The sequence below is a fragment of the Nothoprocta perdicaria genome, unplaced genomic scaffold (assembly GCF_003342845.1).
Source record: "Nothoprocta perdicaria isolate Ctin4 unplaced genomic scaffold, notPer1 scaffold_94, whole genome shotgun sequence".
NCBI lineage: Eukaryota > Metazoa > Chordata > Aves > Tinamiformes > Tinamidae > Nothoprocta > Nothoprocta perdicaria.
The window spans coordinates 1,442,653-1,461,182 of record NW_020456243.1 but is presented as its reverse complement, the minus strand read 5'-3'; the positions used below and the strand labels follow the sequence as shown (position 1 = coordinate 1,461,182).

Here is an 18,530-nt window from a genome sequence, read left to right as displayed (position 1 = left end):
CGGCGCGCGCTGCGCAGGCGCGGCCGGCGCGGCGGCGGAGGAGGAGGCGCCAAGATGGCGGGCGTGCCGGCCGTGCGCATCAGCATCGAGTCGGCGTGCGAGAAGCAGGTGCAGGAGGTGGCGCTGGATGGCAGCGAGACCTACCTGCAGCCGCTCTCCATGTCCCAGAACCTGGCGCGCCTCGCGCAGCGCATCGACTTCAGCCAGGGCTCCGGCTCCGAGGAGGACGAGCCGGGCTCGGTGGGCCGCGCCTGGGCCGAGGCGGGCGAGGCGGAGGACGAGGAAGGTGGGGGCGGCGGCAGGAAAAGGATCCATCTTTTTTGTTGTTGTTGTTTGTTTGTTCTTTTATTTTTTTTTCTTAACAAACATTTGCCTCATCTTTGTTCTGTTCTCTTTCGGTCAGGGCTGGTGAAGTTTCAGCCGTCGCTCTGGCCGTGGGACTCGGTGCGGAACAACCTGCGCAGCGCCCTCACGGAGATGTGCGTGCTCTACGACGTGCTCAGCATCGTCAAGGACAAGAAGTTCATGACGCTCGACCCGGTGGTGCAGGACCCCCCGCCTCCAAAGCAGGTAGGGGCAGCGCCTCGGTAGCTCCGCACGGGATCACTGGATGGCTGGGGCTGGAGGGCAGCTGAAGCCAGCATCTAGTCCAACCCCCTACTCAAGCAGGGTCGCCCACAGCAAAGCGCCCAGGACCAGCCCTGGCACAGGCTGCCCGGAGAGGTGGTGGAGTCTCCTTCTCTGGAGATCTYCCAAACCTGCCTGGCTGCCACCCTGTGCCCCGTGCTCTGGGTGTCCCTGCTGGAGCAGGGGGTTGGACTGGATGATCTCTAGAGGTCCCTTCCAACCTCAACTACTCTKCAATTCTGTGACCTTCTCCAGGCAGGTTTCAGTATCTCCAAGAATGGAGGCCTTAAGGTGTAAATAACTTTCTCTTTTCTTTCTACTAGAATCCTCAGTTTTTACAGTTAATCTCAAAAAAGAAGTCATTGGCAGGAGCAGCCCAAATCCTATTGAAAGGAGCGGAAAGGTTATCGAAATCAGTGGCAGAAAACCAGGAAAATAAACGACAAAGGGACTTCAACTCAGAGCTGCTGAGGCTGAGACAGCACTGGAAACTGAGAAAAGTGGGAGACAAAATTCTTGGCGACCTCAGCTACAGAAGTGCAGGTATATAGCRGTATTTTTCTTCACTAGTTAATATTTTTGCCTTAATAACCTATTTTGATAACTTAAACACAATTGAAACAAGCTCGCTTAATATAGATAACAAAAAGGTTGTGATAATTATAGTTATGAGAAGAGGAAGAGAACGTCTTTTATGAACCCRTGAAAGCTAATTAAAAGGCCAAACACGTATTATGTTAATAAAGATACTGTTAAGGAGCAGTTCTACATCGGTGATGGGGTTGATCAGTCAACGGGCAGATCTTGTCAAGCATTGGCTTTTTCCATGTTTAGCCTATAAAAATTTTTTATAAAAAGTACTTTTTTTTTTCCCTCTGATTGAAGGCACAAATTCAGTATTCTAAATTGTGCACTGTTAGCAATTGATGCTGGCCTTGCTACAACATTACCAAGTGTTTTACAGTAGGACGAAATAACCCACCCAGAATTCGGAGGCTAGGTACAGAACACAGCACCGGATACAAAATCTCACCCAAATTAGCAGGTGGATACAGTGCAGGCGTGTGAAGTGGCCTATGCCGGGATCCTGTTGGTGGAGGAGGGAAAGACAATTTAGGCTGTTAACCCCTTTTGTGTTAAAGAAGATGTTGTAGCCTGACATGTCCCCTTTTTTTAGAYTATCATTCTGAACTAGATGAGCTATGGGAAAGGGAGGCATCTAGGTCGGGTGTAAGTATCTGTTTCTGGCACCCCCAAAGGAGTTAAAGCKTTACCACAGTACAACAAACATAAGCAGATGACTTCAAATCACTACATATGTAAACTATGTATTCCTTTAGCTGCCCGCTGATCAAAATTCAGGCACTAAACAATTTTGKTTTTTTTAAACCAAGGAAGTTTCCTTCTCTGCATCTGCTGGCATAATTTTAAAACRCTGTTTTTGTTCTGCAGTTAGGCTATTTGCTGACTTTCCTACATAATATTGCACACTGGAAGATACAGAAGATGCTGCACTGAGCAGAGTTTTCTTATTTACATATATCTTTTTTAAAAGTAATTCAAGTGATATTAATATCTTATGCAATCTGTGAAAATTTGGAGACTTACATATTCTTCTGAAACTAAGAATATATTTATGGGCTTCCTCATTTGCAGAAGATACTATGTGGTTCTCTATATGTATTTTYTTCTCTTACCAGGTTCCCTTTTCCTTCATCACGGCACCTTTGAGGTGATAAAGAACACTGACATTGACCTGGATAAAAAGATACCTGAGGATTACTGTCCTCTGGATGTTCAAATCCCAAGTGATTTGGAGGGATCAGCCTACATAAAGGTTCGTTAGGGACGTTAGTGATGTGGTGTGTTTGCTATTTGTACACTTGRGATGAAGAACAAACAGCAAATAACCTCCTCTTTCTCAGGTTTCTATTCAGAAACAAGCTCCAGACATTGGTGACCTTGGGACAGTTAATCTCTTTAAAAGACCCATGCCAAAATCAAAACCAGGTACGGCTCTATGTTGTCCTCAGTGTTTCATAYGCATTTACTGCATTTTTAAAATAAAATTCTTAAAATTGTATCCAAGTACTCTGGAGTACTTTCTGCTAGTCGTTAAACCCTTGAGCACATAGCTGGAAGTAAAGCCGGTTCCTTTGGTTCAGTCAGTTACATCCCATTAGCTCAATTGAACTGATTGACCACCTGCTCGCTCTTCATCCTCTCCAAAAGGCATCGTTTTTTTGCTGGAGCTCATGTTTTTTCTCTGAATTTGAGGTTGTGCTGGCAGCACAATCACAGACTACAACAGCTCACCTGGCACAGAGTAGCTTGGTTCTTTTGAAACAAGCTGCTATGCAAAGTTGTTATTTTGGGGATTATGAACTAATGCATAACTGTTTAGGATTGAAAAGAACTTGATTCTGGCAGGATTTTATTTCACAGTGGTCTGTGACTGCAGTTGCTTGTGCTGTCTTGAAAACGGAGAGGGTGCTGTGCTGTGTAGATGTTTTACACGACTTTCAGGGTACAATGTAGAGCTTGTGTGTTTATTCAGAGCAGAATTTTCCGGAATTTTGCCATATGACAGCAGGGGATTCTATAAGCAGCATTCACAAAATTTTTTGAGAATATAATATGCCTTCCAGGAGGCAGTACCAGTTCACAATATATGCAGATGTAAAATTTACTGATTTTTTTGTTTGTTTTTTAATTATTCCTAACTGAGATAAAAATGTAAAGGTTCAGTTGGTTAGAAGATGCCAACAGGCTTGTTATTGTAACTGGTCTGTTAGTTTGATGCCCTATAATAACTGCCTAGGGCCTGACATTTGGAGAGAGGGAAGGAAAAGTAGCTTCTCCTCATTCTTCTGATAAAAAAATGATTTAAATTTTTCAGGTTCTCCACACTGGCAGACAAAATTGGAGACTGCACAGAATGTTCTCTTATGTAAAGAAATTTTTGCCCAGCTATCACGAGAAGCTGTTCAAATTAAATCACAAATTCCTCACATTGTTGTGAAGAATCAAATCATCTCCCAGCCTTTCCCAGGTAGGAGCTTTTAATGAAAAGTATTCTTGCCCTAAAAAGATGGATGCAGAGGATTCTGATATATGTCACTCTTTAAGGAAAGAGTGTAAATCTCCTTTCTCTTCAGAATTGTTGAAAAACAGGATCTCCCTGAATTCTGTGTTTTTTCCAAGTAGTTATACAAAAATCAAACTAAGGCACTTTATTTCCCAATTTATTATTACTATTTAATTGTTCCATGGATTTTGTGATTTTTTTTTTTTTTTAGTAGTAGTAGTATTTAAAGTTGTCAGCTGCAATGCTTTGTGCAGACTGCAGTTTGTAGCTCTGCAGAAGTCATTGCCCCTGAACTGCATGCAGAGAAAACTTCAGATTTGATTTGGGTTAATGGACTTTCAGAAGATCTAAGGCCCACACTTTTCCATGGTTTAATAACGTAAAGGCAGCTCAGAGCTGTCTGGTAAATCCTCTGTTCCTACAAGGGATTTCCAAGCAGGATGTCATATAAATAATATATTCCTGTATTTCTGAATCTATATATGGTAGTAAATCAATCCTCCTGTRTATTATCGTGGGGCTCATTTTTTGTGTGATTGAGTCAGAGAGATCAGATGTGAAATACGTCTGATAAGTTAGCAGTTGCTTTGTCAACCCTTCAGGGAACAGCAAGTCTTAGCTGTTCTTAGTGCTGTGTTCTCAGACATCATCCTTGAATTTGAACCCATGAATACAGTTAGAAAACCAATGTCTCTAAAAGGGTAAGGAAGACCTTCATGATGGTCTGTTGAAAATGGTCRTTTTTTCTTCACTTGTTGTACGCAGGTTTGCAGTTGTCAATTTCTTTATGTCACTCCTCCAATGACAAAAAATCACAGAAATCTGCTTCTGAAAATCAGAGTGCAGAGGATCATCTCTATGTTCTRGAGCACAATTTACATCAGCTTATCAGAGAGGTAAGGCATTTATGGTGAGATGCTGAAGAGRTGTGCTCTTTTTTTGTTTGTTTTTTGGGGTGTTTCGGTTTAGTTTGGTTTAGCTCAGAATGTCACRCGTCCCGTGACAGTGCTACAACAACCGAATACCACCAGAGGTCAGTCGATTCCTTTCTGTTTGTGTCACATATGGTTGACTTCTGATATGTAYGAGAGTGATGAGAGTCCCAGGCGTGCTGCCATGGAATATGAGTTTGGGGCTTAAGCTCAGACCCAGCTGCTGCTTCAGAAGAGCAGCCATTTGATGGTCTTTTTTTCAGTACAACTCATTAGTCTCCTTTTTTCGTTTGTGTYTAATTACTGCTTGTCACTTAAAGTGAGCGTCACTCAGACCGTGCTCCCATGAGGAACGAACAATCGGTTATCRTAATAACTTGCTTCATTTGAGGTCCACTGCTGCTCTTCAGGATTTTAGATTTTCTTATGATCTTCTTTTAAGCTAGTGGAAGGATGTGAGTGGTGTAGAAGATTGTGAGGTTGCATCTATYAGGGAAGGGAATTCAAGGGAATTCAATATCATATGTAGATGTGGTTGTGAAACCGTGTTCTAGAGAGCATTTCTCTCCCTAGAAGATGGTTCCACAGGTTGCACAGTCGGGAGAAGAGTCCAATAGTTTAGACACTGAAGGATTCATGAGTTGTTGGCTTAATACTCAGCTCTGCTGCAAGTTTCCCCTCATAATTTTGAACGTAATTTTGCTGAATCTTCTTGCAACTAATTTTTAATCTCTAAAGTGCTTCCTTTATTTTTGACCAGCATGTCGGTCTACAAAGATTCCCTAAAGCTGTGGGATATGTAGGAGTCACGTGGCCAAATTTTTGTTGCCTTKCACTTTGTAGTTCTGCTTTTAATATCTTCCTCTTTGCATTAAGTTTTGAAAGACCCAAATCAACCCAAATAAGCAAAATCTTGAGTTTAAAATTAGCTTATAAAGTGCTGTCAAATGCATAAAGCAAAAAAAAAAAAAAAAGCACTTTTTTGAAATATTTAGTGTGTGAAGCTATTTATTGTAGTTACCTGTTAGTTTTGAAGATTTTTCTTATCATTTGGTCGCTGTCTCTCGTAACAGTTGTTGTTTGTTGCAGTGTCACAAGCAAACTCTGAGCTCCACAGTGATGCCCCATCCGGCCAGTGCCCCCTTTGGCCATAAGCGAATGAGACTAGCAGGACCCCAGGCATTCGATAAAAACGAGATCAGTTCTTTACAGTCAAATGAAGGACTTCTGGAAAAGATAATAAAACAGGCAAAACATATCTTTTTGAGATGCAGGTATGTCACACGTCGTTGTCTCCCGATTGCAATGCAATATATCATGGTGCAGACTGCAATTGATTGGGTTTTCTTTCAGTGTTAAAAAATGTCTGCTTTTCTTTTTGCTTTACTGTTAAAATAGTGTTCATTTTTAGGTGTTGAGAGTCAATAGCATATCCAGTATGTGCAAATAACAACCAACTAGTATAAAAAGCATAGACTGCTGTCTATACTCTTCTTAAGGAACTATATAAATCTGTTTTAATATTCTCTGCTGTGCAGTATTGGAGGAAAATCTAATAGCCAGTACTAAATTATGTAGTTTTAAGACTTCTGTTTGATGCATAGGGAAAGGAATAAACAAGTGTGCTTTACTTGCAGTTCAGATGCTCAAATAGACCTCTAATGTACAYGATTCTGTAAAATTTGGATTTTTAATTTACTCATTTTCTTTAAGCACAATCTGTCTAGCCTATTGTGGGCTGAATATGTCTTTCTGTTCTAGAACTGCTCGAACCATTGACAGTCTGGCCAGTCGGATTGAGGATCCTCAGATTCAGGCTCATTGGTCAAATATAAATGACGTTTATGAATCCAGYGTTAAAGTTCTAATAACTTCTCAAGGATATGAGCAGATATGCAAGTAAGTGTGAAAGTGCATGTATTTTTCCACTTGTAGAGGCTTGCTTTTTGACAAGAGTGACTGAGTATATTAAAGTTGATTTTTACAGGCTTAGATCCAGCTTCAGACAGACCACTCTAAGTGCCTTGTTTGTGTGTGAGGGTTTATTAGAAGATGGTGTGATTTAAAAGTAGGATTTACCTGTGAACGCTGCTCTCTGCATGGCAGGGAGAACAGCTGCCAACAGAAAGCTCTTCACCCACTTTGGGACACATTTAATGAAGAAACTTATTAAGTAGTTAACCAGAGCAGCTGTATGTGGTGATGGTGGTGGTTGTGTTTTCTCCAGAGAAGGAGTCAAAGCTGAAAGTGGTTGTTTAAAGGGGATTACTTCAGAGTGAGACATCTGGGTTTAAAGTACCTTTGGATCTGCTGGATTCTAAGCTTCCAACCTATTTATGAAGAGCTAGTCAATGTTCTGTCCTAGTTTGATTACACAGGCACTAAAACTTGAAACTAGTTGGAATTCTTGCTATTAATTAGGCACACTGCCATTGAAATAGGAGACTTCATGTTCTAGAAACAGGAATGGCTCTACCCTGACTGCCAGTGAAACAGCTAATGTGCAGCAGCGGATGCACTGGCTGCTTCAGCTTCATCTTTCCACTCCGAGCATCCTCTTTTGGCTCTTGCTTCCCAGTGGAACAGATGTGTTCATGGCTGCAGTTTCCAGGCTCAGGCCCAGAGTATGCATGGTGGCCAAGTCTTGGCTGCAGAGTAGAACCAGCCCTGGATTTGCATCATTTTCCCATGTACCTCTGAAGGGAAACTGGTCTTACTGGCAAGGAAGAAGTTGTGAGGCACTTGAGCAAGTGAAGCAAGCAGTGTGCTGAGCCTTGGACCTGCCACGCAGTGCCCCAGCCCTGCAGTAGAGAGGGAGCTGCTGCAGTGAGGGATGGACTGAAATGTTGCTTGGTGTCACTGGGTGACACTTCATTTTGATGTTCTCACCAGTTAATGGGATTCTGGCTTCTCAGAGCAAGGTACCTGTTTTCTTAAGTGCTTTTACACATTTYCTGTAAGTCTGCTTCTTGTCTTCAAAGATCCATCCAGCTACAGCTGAACATCGGAGTTGACCAGATCAGGGTAGTGCACAGAGATGGAAGAGTTATTACATTGTCCCATCAAGAGCAAGAACTGCAGGATTTCCTTTTATCTCAGGTAGATTCTTATATGTTCTTCCCTTTGTGATCATGTTTCAGGGAACAGGAGTTACATTCAAGAACTTAGAATCTTCCTTATATCTCTGTAGAAAATGTCAGAAAACTTCAAATAAAAATACTGCCAATAGGAAGGTGGATGACTGAATTTCTTGGTCCATTTATATAATCACATTAACAACTAGTACTGAAACATAGTACCATTTTTTTTTTAAGGTCAGGAGTGTGAATTGGGAGCTTTCYCCTTATTAATGGAAAATGTATTTCCATTTAAAGTGCATTTGTTTGTGCTACTCGTCATGGGAGCACCAAGATTTTTGCTGACTTCAGAACAGGTCAGAGTCATAGCAGACAGTGAGATTTTCATGTATGGAATTGTTATAGCCCAATCCTACCTGGAGCAGAGATCTAAACTGGCCCGGGATTGTTCTCATTTCAGTGTTGTCATATTAATGCTCCCTTCGCATGAGCCACGACTACACCAGTCGATACTCAGATGCTGGTTTTGTTAGACGTGACAGTCTCCCTAACGTGTGTTATAAAGGGTCAAAAAGCAGCTCCTTGGTAACTGCCCTGCTGCTGTTGTGTGAAACAAACTCACACRCACAAAAGGTTGAACCTGGTTCTTCTGAGGGTGTCACTTTGATAAGTATTTTCAGGCTTGTTCTTGGAGAATCACTTGTCTGAACAAAGTTGTTCTTTGACAGAAGCCTTAGATCTTGACAAAGTAAAATATTAGCACTTAGAAACTCTGCAGTGCTCGCCCTTGAACACACCTTGGGGGTATCTTGCCTCTGAGAGCCTCAGCTTGGATTTTTCTGAATTTGCAGATTTATTATATAAGTATTTCAAATTAATTTTTTTTTTTTAATAAAGAGCATAAACACTTTTATAAGTAATTACTGGCAGTAGAAAAGATGGGTAAAAGTAACATGTAATTCAAGATAAACCTCTGTTGTCTTTCAGATGTCACAGCACCAGGTACATGCAGTTCAGCAGCTGGCAAAAGTTATGGGGTGGCACGTGCTGAGTTTCAGCAACCACGTTGGCCTGGGGCCAGTGGAGAGTATTGGCAACGCCTCAGCAATAACCGTGGCCTCACCAAACGGAGACTATGCCATTTCAGGTATACACACATACATGTATTATATACATTTTTTTAATTAAAAAAAAATTTATAAATAAAAAAGAGAAGTTAGCAATATGCCCAAGATGAGAATTGTCAAAAAAAAAATACTGGAGTTCTTGACATAACTGGGGAAAAAAAATAATATATTAGGGGGTTGTGGGTGTTTTTGTTTGTTTTTATCATATTTTAATTTCTCTGATTTGTTCTAACCAAGAGCATGCAGTGCTAAAGCAACAAGAGCCATGGGGCAGTGGGGGCAATCAGAGAGAGCAAATACAAAGATGAATTTTAAAAACCATCCTGTGTAAAGAGAACTTCCCTTGTTTGCTTGCAGCATGGCTGTAGTTGGCTAGAGAGTAATGTACAGGGCACATGATGAACAACATATGATAGGAGGAATTGTTCAAGTATAAAGTGCTCTTAAATCTCTGTTCATCCCAGTGCGGAATGGTCCCGAGAGTGGCAGCAAAGTCATGGTGCAGTTTCCCCGGAGTCAGTGCAAGGACCTCCCCAAGGGGGACGTGCTGCAGGACAACAAATGGAACCATCTCCGGGGGCCCTTCAAGGAAGTGCAGTGGAATAAAATGGAAGGTCGCAACTTTGTCTATAAGATGGAGCTGCTCATGGCTGCCCTGACTCCCTGCTAACAACCCAGCAGCTTCTCCAMGGGCCTTTAAGTTGCTGCTACTGCGGGATCACTGCCAGTGTAAGAAAGGGAAATGGAATCTATAGGGCAACGCAAGAAGGAAAAATAATTTCTTGTACAGTTCTGTCTATTGTAATGTTTATAATAAAATGTTCTTGATAGCATGCAAAGTACGACTTCTCAAAAAAGTTCCTTTCAGTTCAAGTTTAAAAACAACCTGACTTAGTTCACTGCTTCACCTAGAGTTCAAAGGGTAACAGAATTGTGTCTTTGGAGATGGCTCTGTGTCTGTCTGGAGTAGCATCACACCTGAGTGATTCCTGCAACTTGCTTCTGTCAAGTCAGATTTCGTAGTCCTTTGCKGCATGAAAGATATTATTTCCCCCTAAGCTCTCTTAAGTAGATCTTTGCAGGCATCTCTGAGAGATTATTAGAATTGAGTTGTGCTGTAGATAAGCTCTGGGTGACTTCTCTTGTAGGGAATGGCCATCTTGGAAGACTTCTTTTGATTTACAAGTGGAATAAAGGAGGAGAAACAAAGCACCTTATTAAATGATAGAGTTAAAAATAAGATTCAAGCACCAAGTCTGTGTGTGATACCTTCACTTGGGGATTGTGCTAACTGGATTGGTGGCTTCTCGGTCATCCACTCTGGTTTTTTTTTCCTTTGAGAGAAGTTTCTAATTAATGATGTGAGAGAGCTGCAAAGTTGCAGCTTGTGACAAGTTCCCTACTGCTGGTGGCCACAGAGGAGCCCTAGGTGGTGTCAGCTACTTTGGTTGAGATTTCGGCCTGCCTTTCTCATTAGAAAGAAGGGTCTCTCTCCACTTACAGAGTTCCCCTGACAATTAGAATTTGTGGGTAATTTTTTGTGGGTAATGACTGGGAGAAGCTGGGAACTAGCTGTACCTTGTGGATCACTACATTCCTGCATTTCCTTTTTTCCACCCTGGCGTACTGATCATTATCCAGGACGTCTTTTGAGTTCTTAAAATAGCAAGAAAGTAATGTGACTTTTTTGGTTTTAATTGTAGCTGCCTTGTAGTTTCGGCATTACACAAAGCTCTTCTTTTCTYTGTCAATTAATTGCTAAAGATCCTTTTGAAACCCGTCTGTTGAACTGGTTTCGAATTATATTCATATTATGTATTTATAAGGGGTGGGTGGGTGTGTAAATGAGAACATGTTACATTTGGCAGAGCAGGTTTGAATTGAACCATCCTGTTTCTGTGGTGCAAGAACTCTGTTCCTCAGCAATAAAGAATAGCTACAGGAAACGTGTGTATTGAGCAGCTCTGTGTGGTGAGCTGCTGTTGCGCGGAGCGTGCTGGAAGCAGCCGCTGTGCATGTGGTGGCACTTGCCAGTGTGGAAGAGATGGTGGTTTCAGTTCCTTGCAGTACTCGCTCTGCCTCACCGAGCTGCGGGAGAGAAAAGCTTCGTCACTCGGCTTCTCAGAAATTGTCTTGGATAACTCCTGAAGATGAAAAATGCAGTGGAAAAGTGTCCGTGTCTTATCTTCTTGAAAGAGGAGTGAATCCCGTGTCGCAGGGATGGTTGCAGCACTGGAGGATGACCCCGGAGCTCGCGTGTGTGTCTGGCTCCAATGGGCCTGTGGGGCCTCTGGCAGCCCCAGTCTCTCCCTCAGAGGACGAGTTTGTAAAACCTGAAAGGTGTCTTCGTACTTCASGTGCCTTCGCTGAAACAACCCTGCGCACGGCAGCTTCCTTCCTGCCAGAGGAGCCAATATGAACACCCAGGGGCTGTTTCAGGTGGCCACAGCTGGAGACTGTGTCCAGTTCTGGGCTCCCCAGTRCAAGAGGGATGTGGAGCTGCTGGAGAGAGTCCAGCGCAGGGCTACGAGGATGATCAGGGGCCCGGAACATCTGCCCTATGAGCAAAGGCTGAGGGAGCTGGGCCTGTTCAGCCTGGAGAAGAGRAGGCTGAGGGGGGACCTGATCAGCGTGTATAAATACCTCAAGGGAGGGAGGGAGGAGGAGGGGCCGGTCTCTTTTCAGTGGTGGACAGCGACAGGACTAGAGGAAACGGCCGCAAATTGAAGCACCAGAAGTTCTACAGGAACTTAAGGAAAAATGTCTTGCCAGTGAGGGTGCCAGAGCCCTGGAACAGGCTGCCCAGGGAGGTTGTGGAGTCTCCTCTGGAGATCTTTAAAACCCGCTTGGATGTCGCCCTGTGCCCCGTGCTCTGGGTGTCCYTGCGTGAGCAGGGGTTTGCACTAGATCTCTAGAGGTCTCTTCCAACCATAAGCATTCTATGACTATGATTCTGTGATTCAGAGCATAGGGTTTGTCCCTTTGGGMAGGCTAATGGAAGCGAGGGGAACACGTCCCCGCTGCCGCAGGTGCAGCACCAAGGAGCAGTGAAGTCGCTCCTCAAGATTTTCAGGCTTGGATGCAAAAGATGAACATTGTAAAACACGACTAGAGACCTTGGGAGTCTGCCTTTTAAAAGGGAGAATTCCGGTGTGTTTGATGCTAATGGAAAATCAACTGAATATTAGACTCCTCRTTTGAGAGAAAGAATCTTGAAATTCTTGGTAATGTGTCCTTAAACTTGTGAAATGGAGCCATTAATGGATGATTAAGACCTTCATATTGATTGCCAAAGCAATCCTGTGAACCTGGACATCTGTTTAATTAAAAAGCATAAATGCAAAATGCTCTAATCCCTTTGATCACTTGGAGTGCTCTAAATATTGACTTTTGCTGCTGTTCTGCATGGAGCTTATGAGGGGAGTAAGAATTACTAATTTCTAAAACTTCAACCTTAACAGCTTGCCATAAAATTTAAGGTATTTGTCACCTGCCCTCTAGCAAGAGATTTGACTGCCAACTGCTTAACCTTATAGAGTTTGTTTTTTGTTATTAATGCATATTGAAAAAAAATCAAATTCACAAAACCCTAATATTTTATAAGTGACCTTACCTACATAGCGTAAGTGTGTAAAATTTAGTTACAATAAAGCTTGTAGCCAATACCCATGAGAAAAGTAGCACAAAAACTCCGTGTTTACACCGAATGTTCTTTGAATCCCTGTGGTTTGCCTAGGATGTTGTGACCTGGAAGCAAGACTGGTTTCAACCAAGACTGGATGCCTGAGATTGCTGTATTTTTAGTCAGGCTGAGAGAGTTTGCTAGCTGAAGGCTTCTTTCTGCTGTTAGATTTTATCTCTAAATATGAGAATTTTAAGTGGCCATTTACCACTTTCATCCTGACTTCCAATTACTGCAGAGATCACTTAAATCCACCCTTCCAGCCAAGCTTTCAAAGGTCATTGAAGCCTGTGTACAGTTCATGACTTCTTCTCTTGACAATTACGAGTACTCAAGTAGATGCTAGCAGATAACAGCAGTGTTGCCTTCAAGCAGCACCTTTCCTGGCTTTTAAATACATCTGGCAGCGCCTGTGCTCTGTATTCAGCCTAATGAATAGCTTCACATTCAACTTTTAAGATTTAGAGATTAAAAAAAACACACACAAAAAAAAAAGCTAGTAAAATAGATGCACAGAAAAAAAAATCTTTCGTAGTATCCATGTACGATATGGATATCCTATAAAGTATTTTCAGCTTTGGTGATGAAAATAGACACCTTCCCAGCTCCTTTGGTGTCACCAAGGCTTAATTCCCTCGCATGTACAAAGACTGCCCATATACCTGAAGTGAGGAGCAGGAACAAGTGGCTCTTTGCCGAGCTGTAGCTGGGCTTGTCCTGCAGTTTGTCGCTCATTCTGACCTCTTCTAGATGTGGGAAAGCGCAACCAGCTCCACCTGGYGCTCACCTGATGAGTGGCCTTTGCTCTGCTACTGGCCAGTTCACTTGTGGACTAATTTATAAAGGTATCGAGTGCACTGGGCACTTAGGTGCCAAGTAGTTTTTTTCCTATCAACGGTGTTAGGCACCTAGTGAGAATTTCTTTGTTCTGCTGTGTGTAGCCCGTCTGCACCTGACTGCTCCCTGGCCAGGGCAGCACTAAGCCAGCTCGGCTTGTAAAAGCTTTAATGAGAAGTTGAAGTGGGGGAGAGGCCGCAGGAGCGGTTGGGCTCCGGGAGCTCTGTGGCTGTTTGCAGCTGCAGAAGAATCCCCAGGCTCTTCCAAAGCTCAGCCCACACGGCAGTTCTGCTCTGTGCAAAACAGGATCCCTGTTTTCAGCTTGGTGCGTTTAGTGCTTTCRTGCTCACAAAAGCAAATGTTATTCCAGCCAACTGATATGCGTGTGGAAAAYGCAAGTGCAACACACAGCCTTAAAAAGAAATGCTGGTTAAATCACTCTGTTTCCTTACTCATTAAAAAAGCAAACACGGCTTCTCGCAGCAAGAGTGATTTCAGGGCTGTAACTGTAAGTACTAAATGTCAAAATAATGCTATGTTGACCTCTCTTACCAGACAGCCTGTTCTTCAGCCCGCTAAGTTTCAAAGAACTCAACGTTTTTCACAATAAAACAGTTTATTATTCTCCCACCCCCGTGGTAGGGTGCGTCAGTGTTTTATCAGGACAATCTAAGCACTACAGGCACCGTCGTCTTTGGTACCTCTGCATGGTTCCTTATTGAATTACCTTCCCTAATAAAGTCATAAAATGTGTGTTAACATCCCTGAGCAACGTAAATAATCGAAAAAGTGAGTGAGGGAACTTTGACCAGCTCGGTGTTATTTCAAAGTCAATTTTGCCTCGTGAAGAGCTGCTGTTTGCCTTCAGAGCTTCGGGATTATGCCCCAGAGTAGCAGCCTATGCACAATAAACAGGACTCTATCCTTGACTTCTTTTTTGTTTAATGTAGTACTGTAATTAGATATTAAATTTATTACATTGAAGCATGCTAATTATCATTCTCTAATAGATGACTTGCCATAGCCAAAATACAGATGTCCTTCAAGACCATGATAATTTCCATTACGCTTTGGTACTAGAGGCATGGTTGGTTGCTCTAAACATAGTAGAGGCTGTAGATTTTATTAATTAACCACAAAAACGTGCTTGTCCTCAGCCACAAAAGCATGCTCTCTTTCACTTTAACCTTGACTAGTAAAGCCAGACTCTTAACAGGTAACAACAGCTCCATCAGACACTGCTGATTTCACATTAATTAACTCTGCAAGTCAGGATGTTTCTATAATAGTCACAAACACTTTACCTTTTAGCTTTCTTCCCGCTTTCCTTGCCAATATTTTCTCCTGAGGTAGAATTGTTATTTTTGTTATGAAAAGGTTCTTGGCTAACACTCAATGGTTTCCAGTTCAATCTCTTCAGTGTTACTTGCTGCAAATGAAAGGATAATTCTATTGATTGTCAAGTGGATTGGCAATTGGATTCCAAAATAGTGTGTAAATAGCAGAGTCACTGTAAACATCTTAGTGTTTGTCCAAATTCAGCCATTAAAATTACAGAACAACTGTAGTATTTTTAAATGAGACACCTTTTCAAAACATATAACTGTATACAGAGTCCATCACCATCCTTAAAGACACTTGTTTCTTCAAGGACAAGACTAGGGACATCATCAAAACTAATCTGAAGTCTGTAGGGATGATTTTTTTTCCTTTCTTCAGTGGCCATTGAAAGACTCTTCTAACTTGACTTTGTTCTTGTCTTTGACTTAGACAAGAGTCTAAAGGCTCTTGAAGGACCTGATTTGAATCATGTTCTGGTCGTCTATAGAGGAAGTCTCCAGAACTGCACTACTCTGAAAGGCTGCCCAACAGCTGCATTTGATTGAAACTAAGTAAAACTCTGCTTCTGTAGGAACATTGGCTTAACTTGTTCAGGAGACTCTTTACATGAGCAGAAGCCTGGGGATCTGTCATGGCATGAAAATTTTCAGTAGTTACAGAGACGTGGGAACCATGTGCACGCTCTGAGCACTTCAACAGCCATGAGAGCTGGAGCAGCAGGTGACATATAGGAAGAGACAGCCTAAGCCAAGTTCATTTCTCCTCGTCACTTCTGCAGAGTTAGGAAAGAGTCTGAGCCCCAAGACTTAGGATTTTTGGAATATCTGTGTTGGTTTGGAAAAACATGGGTAATTCATCTGCTTCTTGTAACAGCTAAGCAGAGCTTTGGGAGAAGAAATACAGACAAGGGCAAGAAACTACTAGTGAATCTGCACTTAAAAAAAAGCAGGTAAATGCCTGCAATGCTTGGAAGTGGTAAAAGTAAATGGAAGTAAATGCCTGAAATGCTTGGAAGTGGGAAAAGGCATCTCCCAATCCCAGGAGGAAGTATGATGTCTAGAGCTTGAGCTGGGCATTGTAGATCTGGCCTTTTCTCCCCAAATTTTGCAGTTAGTGATGGGAAGTCAGTTTGGTAAAGTTTTTTTTTTTTTTTTTTTTTTTTAATTTTTGAGGTCTCTGATGTGAAATAAGTAGGGCTGATGTCCTGAGGATTTTTCTGGACTGAATACTCAGCTGAGCCCTTCTAGCCTTGTCTCTTTGTGTCACTGCTTAGCACTTTTGAGGCTCTAACCTTAAGTGAAAGACTTTAAAATTCAGACCAGAAACCCCACAGCCTTGACAGAAATCTTAGGGAGATACCTGTTAGTTTGTGTGTCTTCTTCTGGAAGAGATGCAGGGATTTGTTACACAGCCACATGAAGCAGATCAAAATGGCAGATACGCCAGTGAGAAATGCAAAGAAAACTGCTACAAAATGTAAATCTTCATATATAATCTCTGCAGGGAGGACAGAAAAAATAATATTATAAATATTAAAGCAGAACYAAGTTTAAACACAGGGTAAAAGCAAACACTGAAAACACGCTATCTAGCTCATACCATAAACATTGAGTACGATGGTCCCGTATATGTTGGTTCCATGCTCCTCTGTCACAGTGACAAAATAGTAGCCAGCATCTCTCACGCCCACGTTCAGAAGCTGTATAGAGCCATTTTCAAAAATAGTCACTCTGTCCTTGTAGCCTGTGGATATGTTAACATAATTCCCACTTTTCCACTCGGCAATTTTGGTGGTGCCCCGGCTGGACACATGCTTCCACTCAATGGTGGCGACTCCTCTGCAGGAGTAGTCGACCGAGAGGAGGATGTTTTGTGCCACCGTTGCGTTGATGTTGGGCTGCGGGACAAGCAAGGACACTCCTTTGGGGGCTGAAAGACAAAGGAGGGCAGTGAGTGTGGAGGTGACATTGCAGCAAGTGTCGGGTGTGATCGGCCGTGACGTGATGGGTTGTGTCCAGCCCCTTGGCAAATGTGGGGCTGCATGGGACAAACACRAGCTCCCCACATAGACTCTGTAATCACCAACACAACCTTCTCTTGACAACACAGGAGCTAGATATGAGCTAAGGCTGGTGTTTATCTACTTCAGTACTGGCTTTCATAAAGTTATGCATTATGCCTAGTCTGAAAATTAGGAGGGGATTTCTCTTTAGTGCGGGGGAACATCCCACTGAGGGGGTGAATCACCCCGTCCGTCGCAGCAGTGAGTCTTAGGAGAAGATGTGTTATCCTCTCCGCCTCTCTCCGGCCCGTAGAAGGCACACACATACCTAGCTTAAAAACTAGGAGCACAATTCATTTGGTTACAGCAAAGAGAAATGTTTCTGCCATACAGGTACATGCTCCAGACTACCCAAGAGAAGATGGTTTGGAAGAGTCTTCTGGGGGGAAGAAGAGGCAACATTTTCCAAAAACTCTGACCTTGAATATATCTCAAATTGAGATCCAAAAATCATCACTTGCTTTCATAAATCTTGTCTTTAACACATTTGCTTTGTCACTTAAAATGAAGATCCCTGCTGCTGGTACCCCCTGTCACGCACCCAGCTCCTTCCTCAGGGGCAGGCACGTCGTCTGTCGTGGGCAGCCCTCACCTCCCATCTCTCCCACCCAGCTTTACCCAAAGTCGCGACGTTTCATGGTGATTTGTGTACAACTTAATTGCCAGGCAGCTAGAAAATGTAATAATCTGGAGATGGATCTTAAATTTCTGGAAGTCAATTATAACATTCTGATTTCTGTGGACTTCAGAGAGGCTCTCTCATAAAAAAATATATATATTGAAGAAATATGCTCATATAAAACTTCATTTATTGGCAGATTAAGAACTGTGCAGATAAATATGCATCTTTTGTATTCATGCGTAATTGGCTTTTCTTTGAAATCCTGCATTTAAATTGCAAGCTTAATTGCCCCGGCCAAGGTAATCTGTTATGTTAATGGATGTCCACCCTCAAAATCAAGGACTGCWGCAGCCTTAAGTATGTGAAGGTCAGGCGAGGAGCTCAGGCTGATTTCAGGATGAGGGAGGCATAGCCAACTGCTGGTGATACCAAATGGATTGTAAATTAGTAATAATGTGGAATCAGTCATTTGAGACGGCAGCAAAATGCAAGGGAAGTAAAAGCAGCCAGTTACGCTCCAGAGCAGATACACTGCAGATAAATCACAGATTTATTGTGCCCAGTTTCATATTAAGATAGGGACTCATTTCCCAAGGCAAGAACAGATGCAAAAGAATATTTTATTCTCCTACASTTCCGAGAGATGTGATTAGGGAGCTGTTTGTAACCCTGTTGACCTGGRCTAACCAGCGTTTAATGCAGTTTAATATGTAACTGCAATAATTCTGCTTACATGTATATGTGTGTGGGGAGGCTGGGTGCACACCGAACATCCCAGTTTCGGTGGGTGTACCCATTTTTCAAGCCAGTGGCCTGTTTGAGAGGCTTGGCTGGAGACTGAAATGCAGTTATCTGCCCATGGAAATCAAAACAGACAGGGCCAGATAAAGCACAGAGCTCGCGGCACCTCGAGCTCGCTTCCCAGGTTCAGCAGGACCGGCTCAGCAGATCCCTGCTGGGGCTGAGCAGCCACGGCCGAATAGAGAAAKAAATAATAAGTAATAGAGAAACAAGCAATGCTCGTCCTCAAACGTGTATAATCCAAAGCCAGAGAGCACCAGACTCTGAGCTGTGCTGAGCAGGGCTAAGAAAGTCTCTCTGGAGGTGGCGCCTGGAGGTGGTGCAGGTTCACATG

At 42.8% G+C, this 18,530-nt stretch overlaps 2 protein-coding genes across 2 annotated transcripts in view; one reads left to right on the top strand and one right to left on the bottom strand.

The window, feature by feature from the left end:
* The first annotated feature begins 37 nt into the window (after positions 1-37).
* MED17 (mediator complex subunit 17) lies at positions 38-9,567 on the top strand. The gene is made up of 12 exons (XM_026052934.1): positions 38-286; positions 404-570; positions 951-1,170; positions 2,328-2,464; positions 2,553-2,637; positions 3,527-3,679; positions 4,481-4,611; positions 5,737-5,921; positions 6,409-6,546; positions 7,629-7,746; positions 8,712-8,871; positions 9,316-9,567. The coding sequence occupies exons 1-12, from the start codon at positions 55-57 to the stop codon at positions 9,519-9,521; spliced, it is 1,932 nt and encodes a 643-aa protein (XP_025908719.1). The 5' UTR covers positions 38-54; the 3' UTR covers positions 9,522-9,567.
* Positions 5,813-18,530, bottom strand: part of VSTM5 (V-set and transmembrane domain containing 5) — a 14,721-nt gene continuing 2,003 nt past the window's right edge. The window contains exons 2-5 of the mRNA XM_026052936.1: positions 16,311-16,640; positions 16,071-16,208; positions 14,675-14,799; positions 5,813-5,874 (exon numbers count right to left, since the gene is read on the bottom strand). Coding sequence (XP_025908721.1) covers positions 14,756-14,799; positions 16,071-16,208; positions 16,311-16,640 — 512 coding nt within the window. The 3' untranslated portion in view covers positions 5,813-5,874; positions 14,675-14,755. The remainder of the gene's footprint in view (positions 5,875-14,674; positions 14,800-16,070; positions 16,209-16,310; positions 16,641-18,530) is intronic.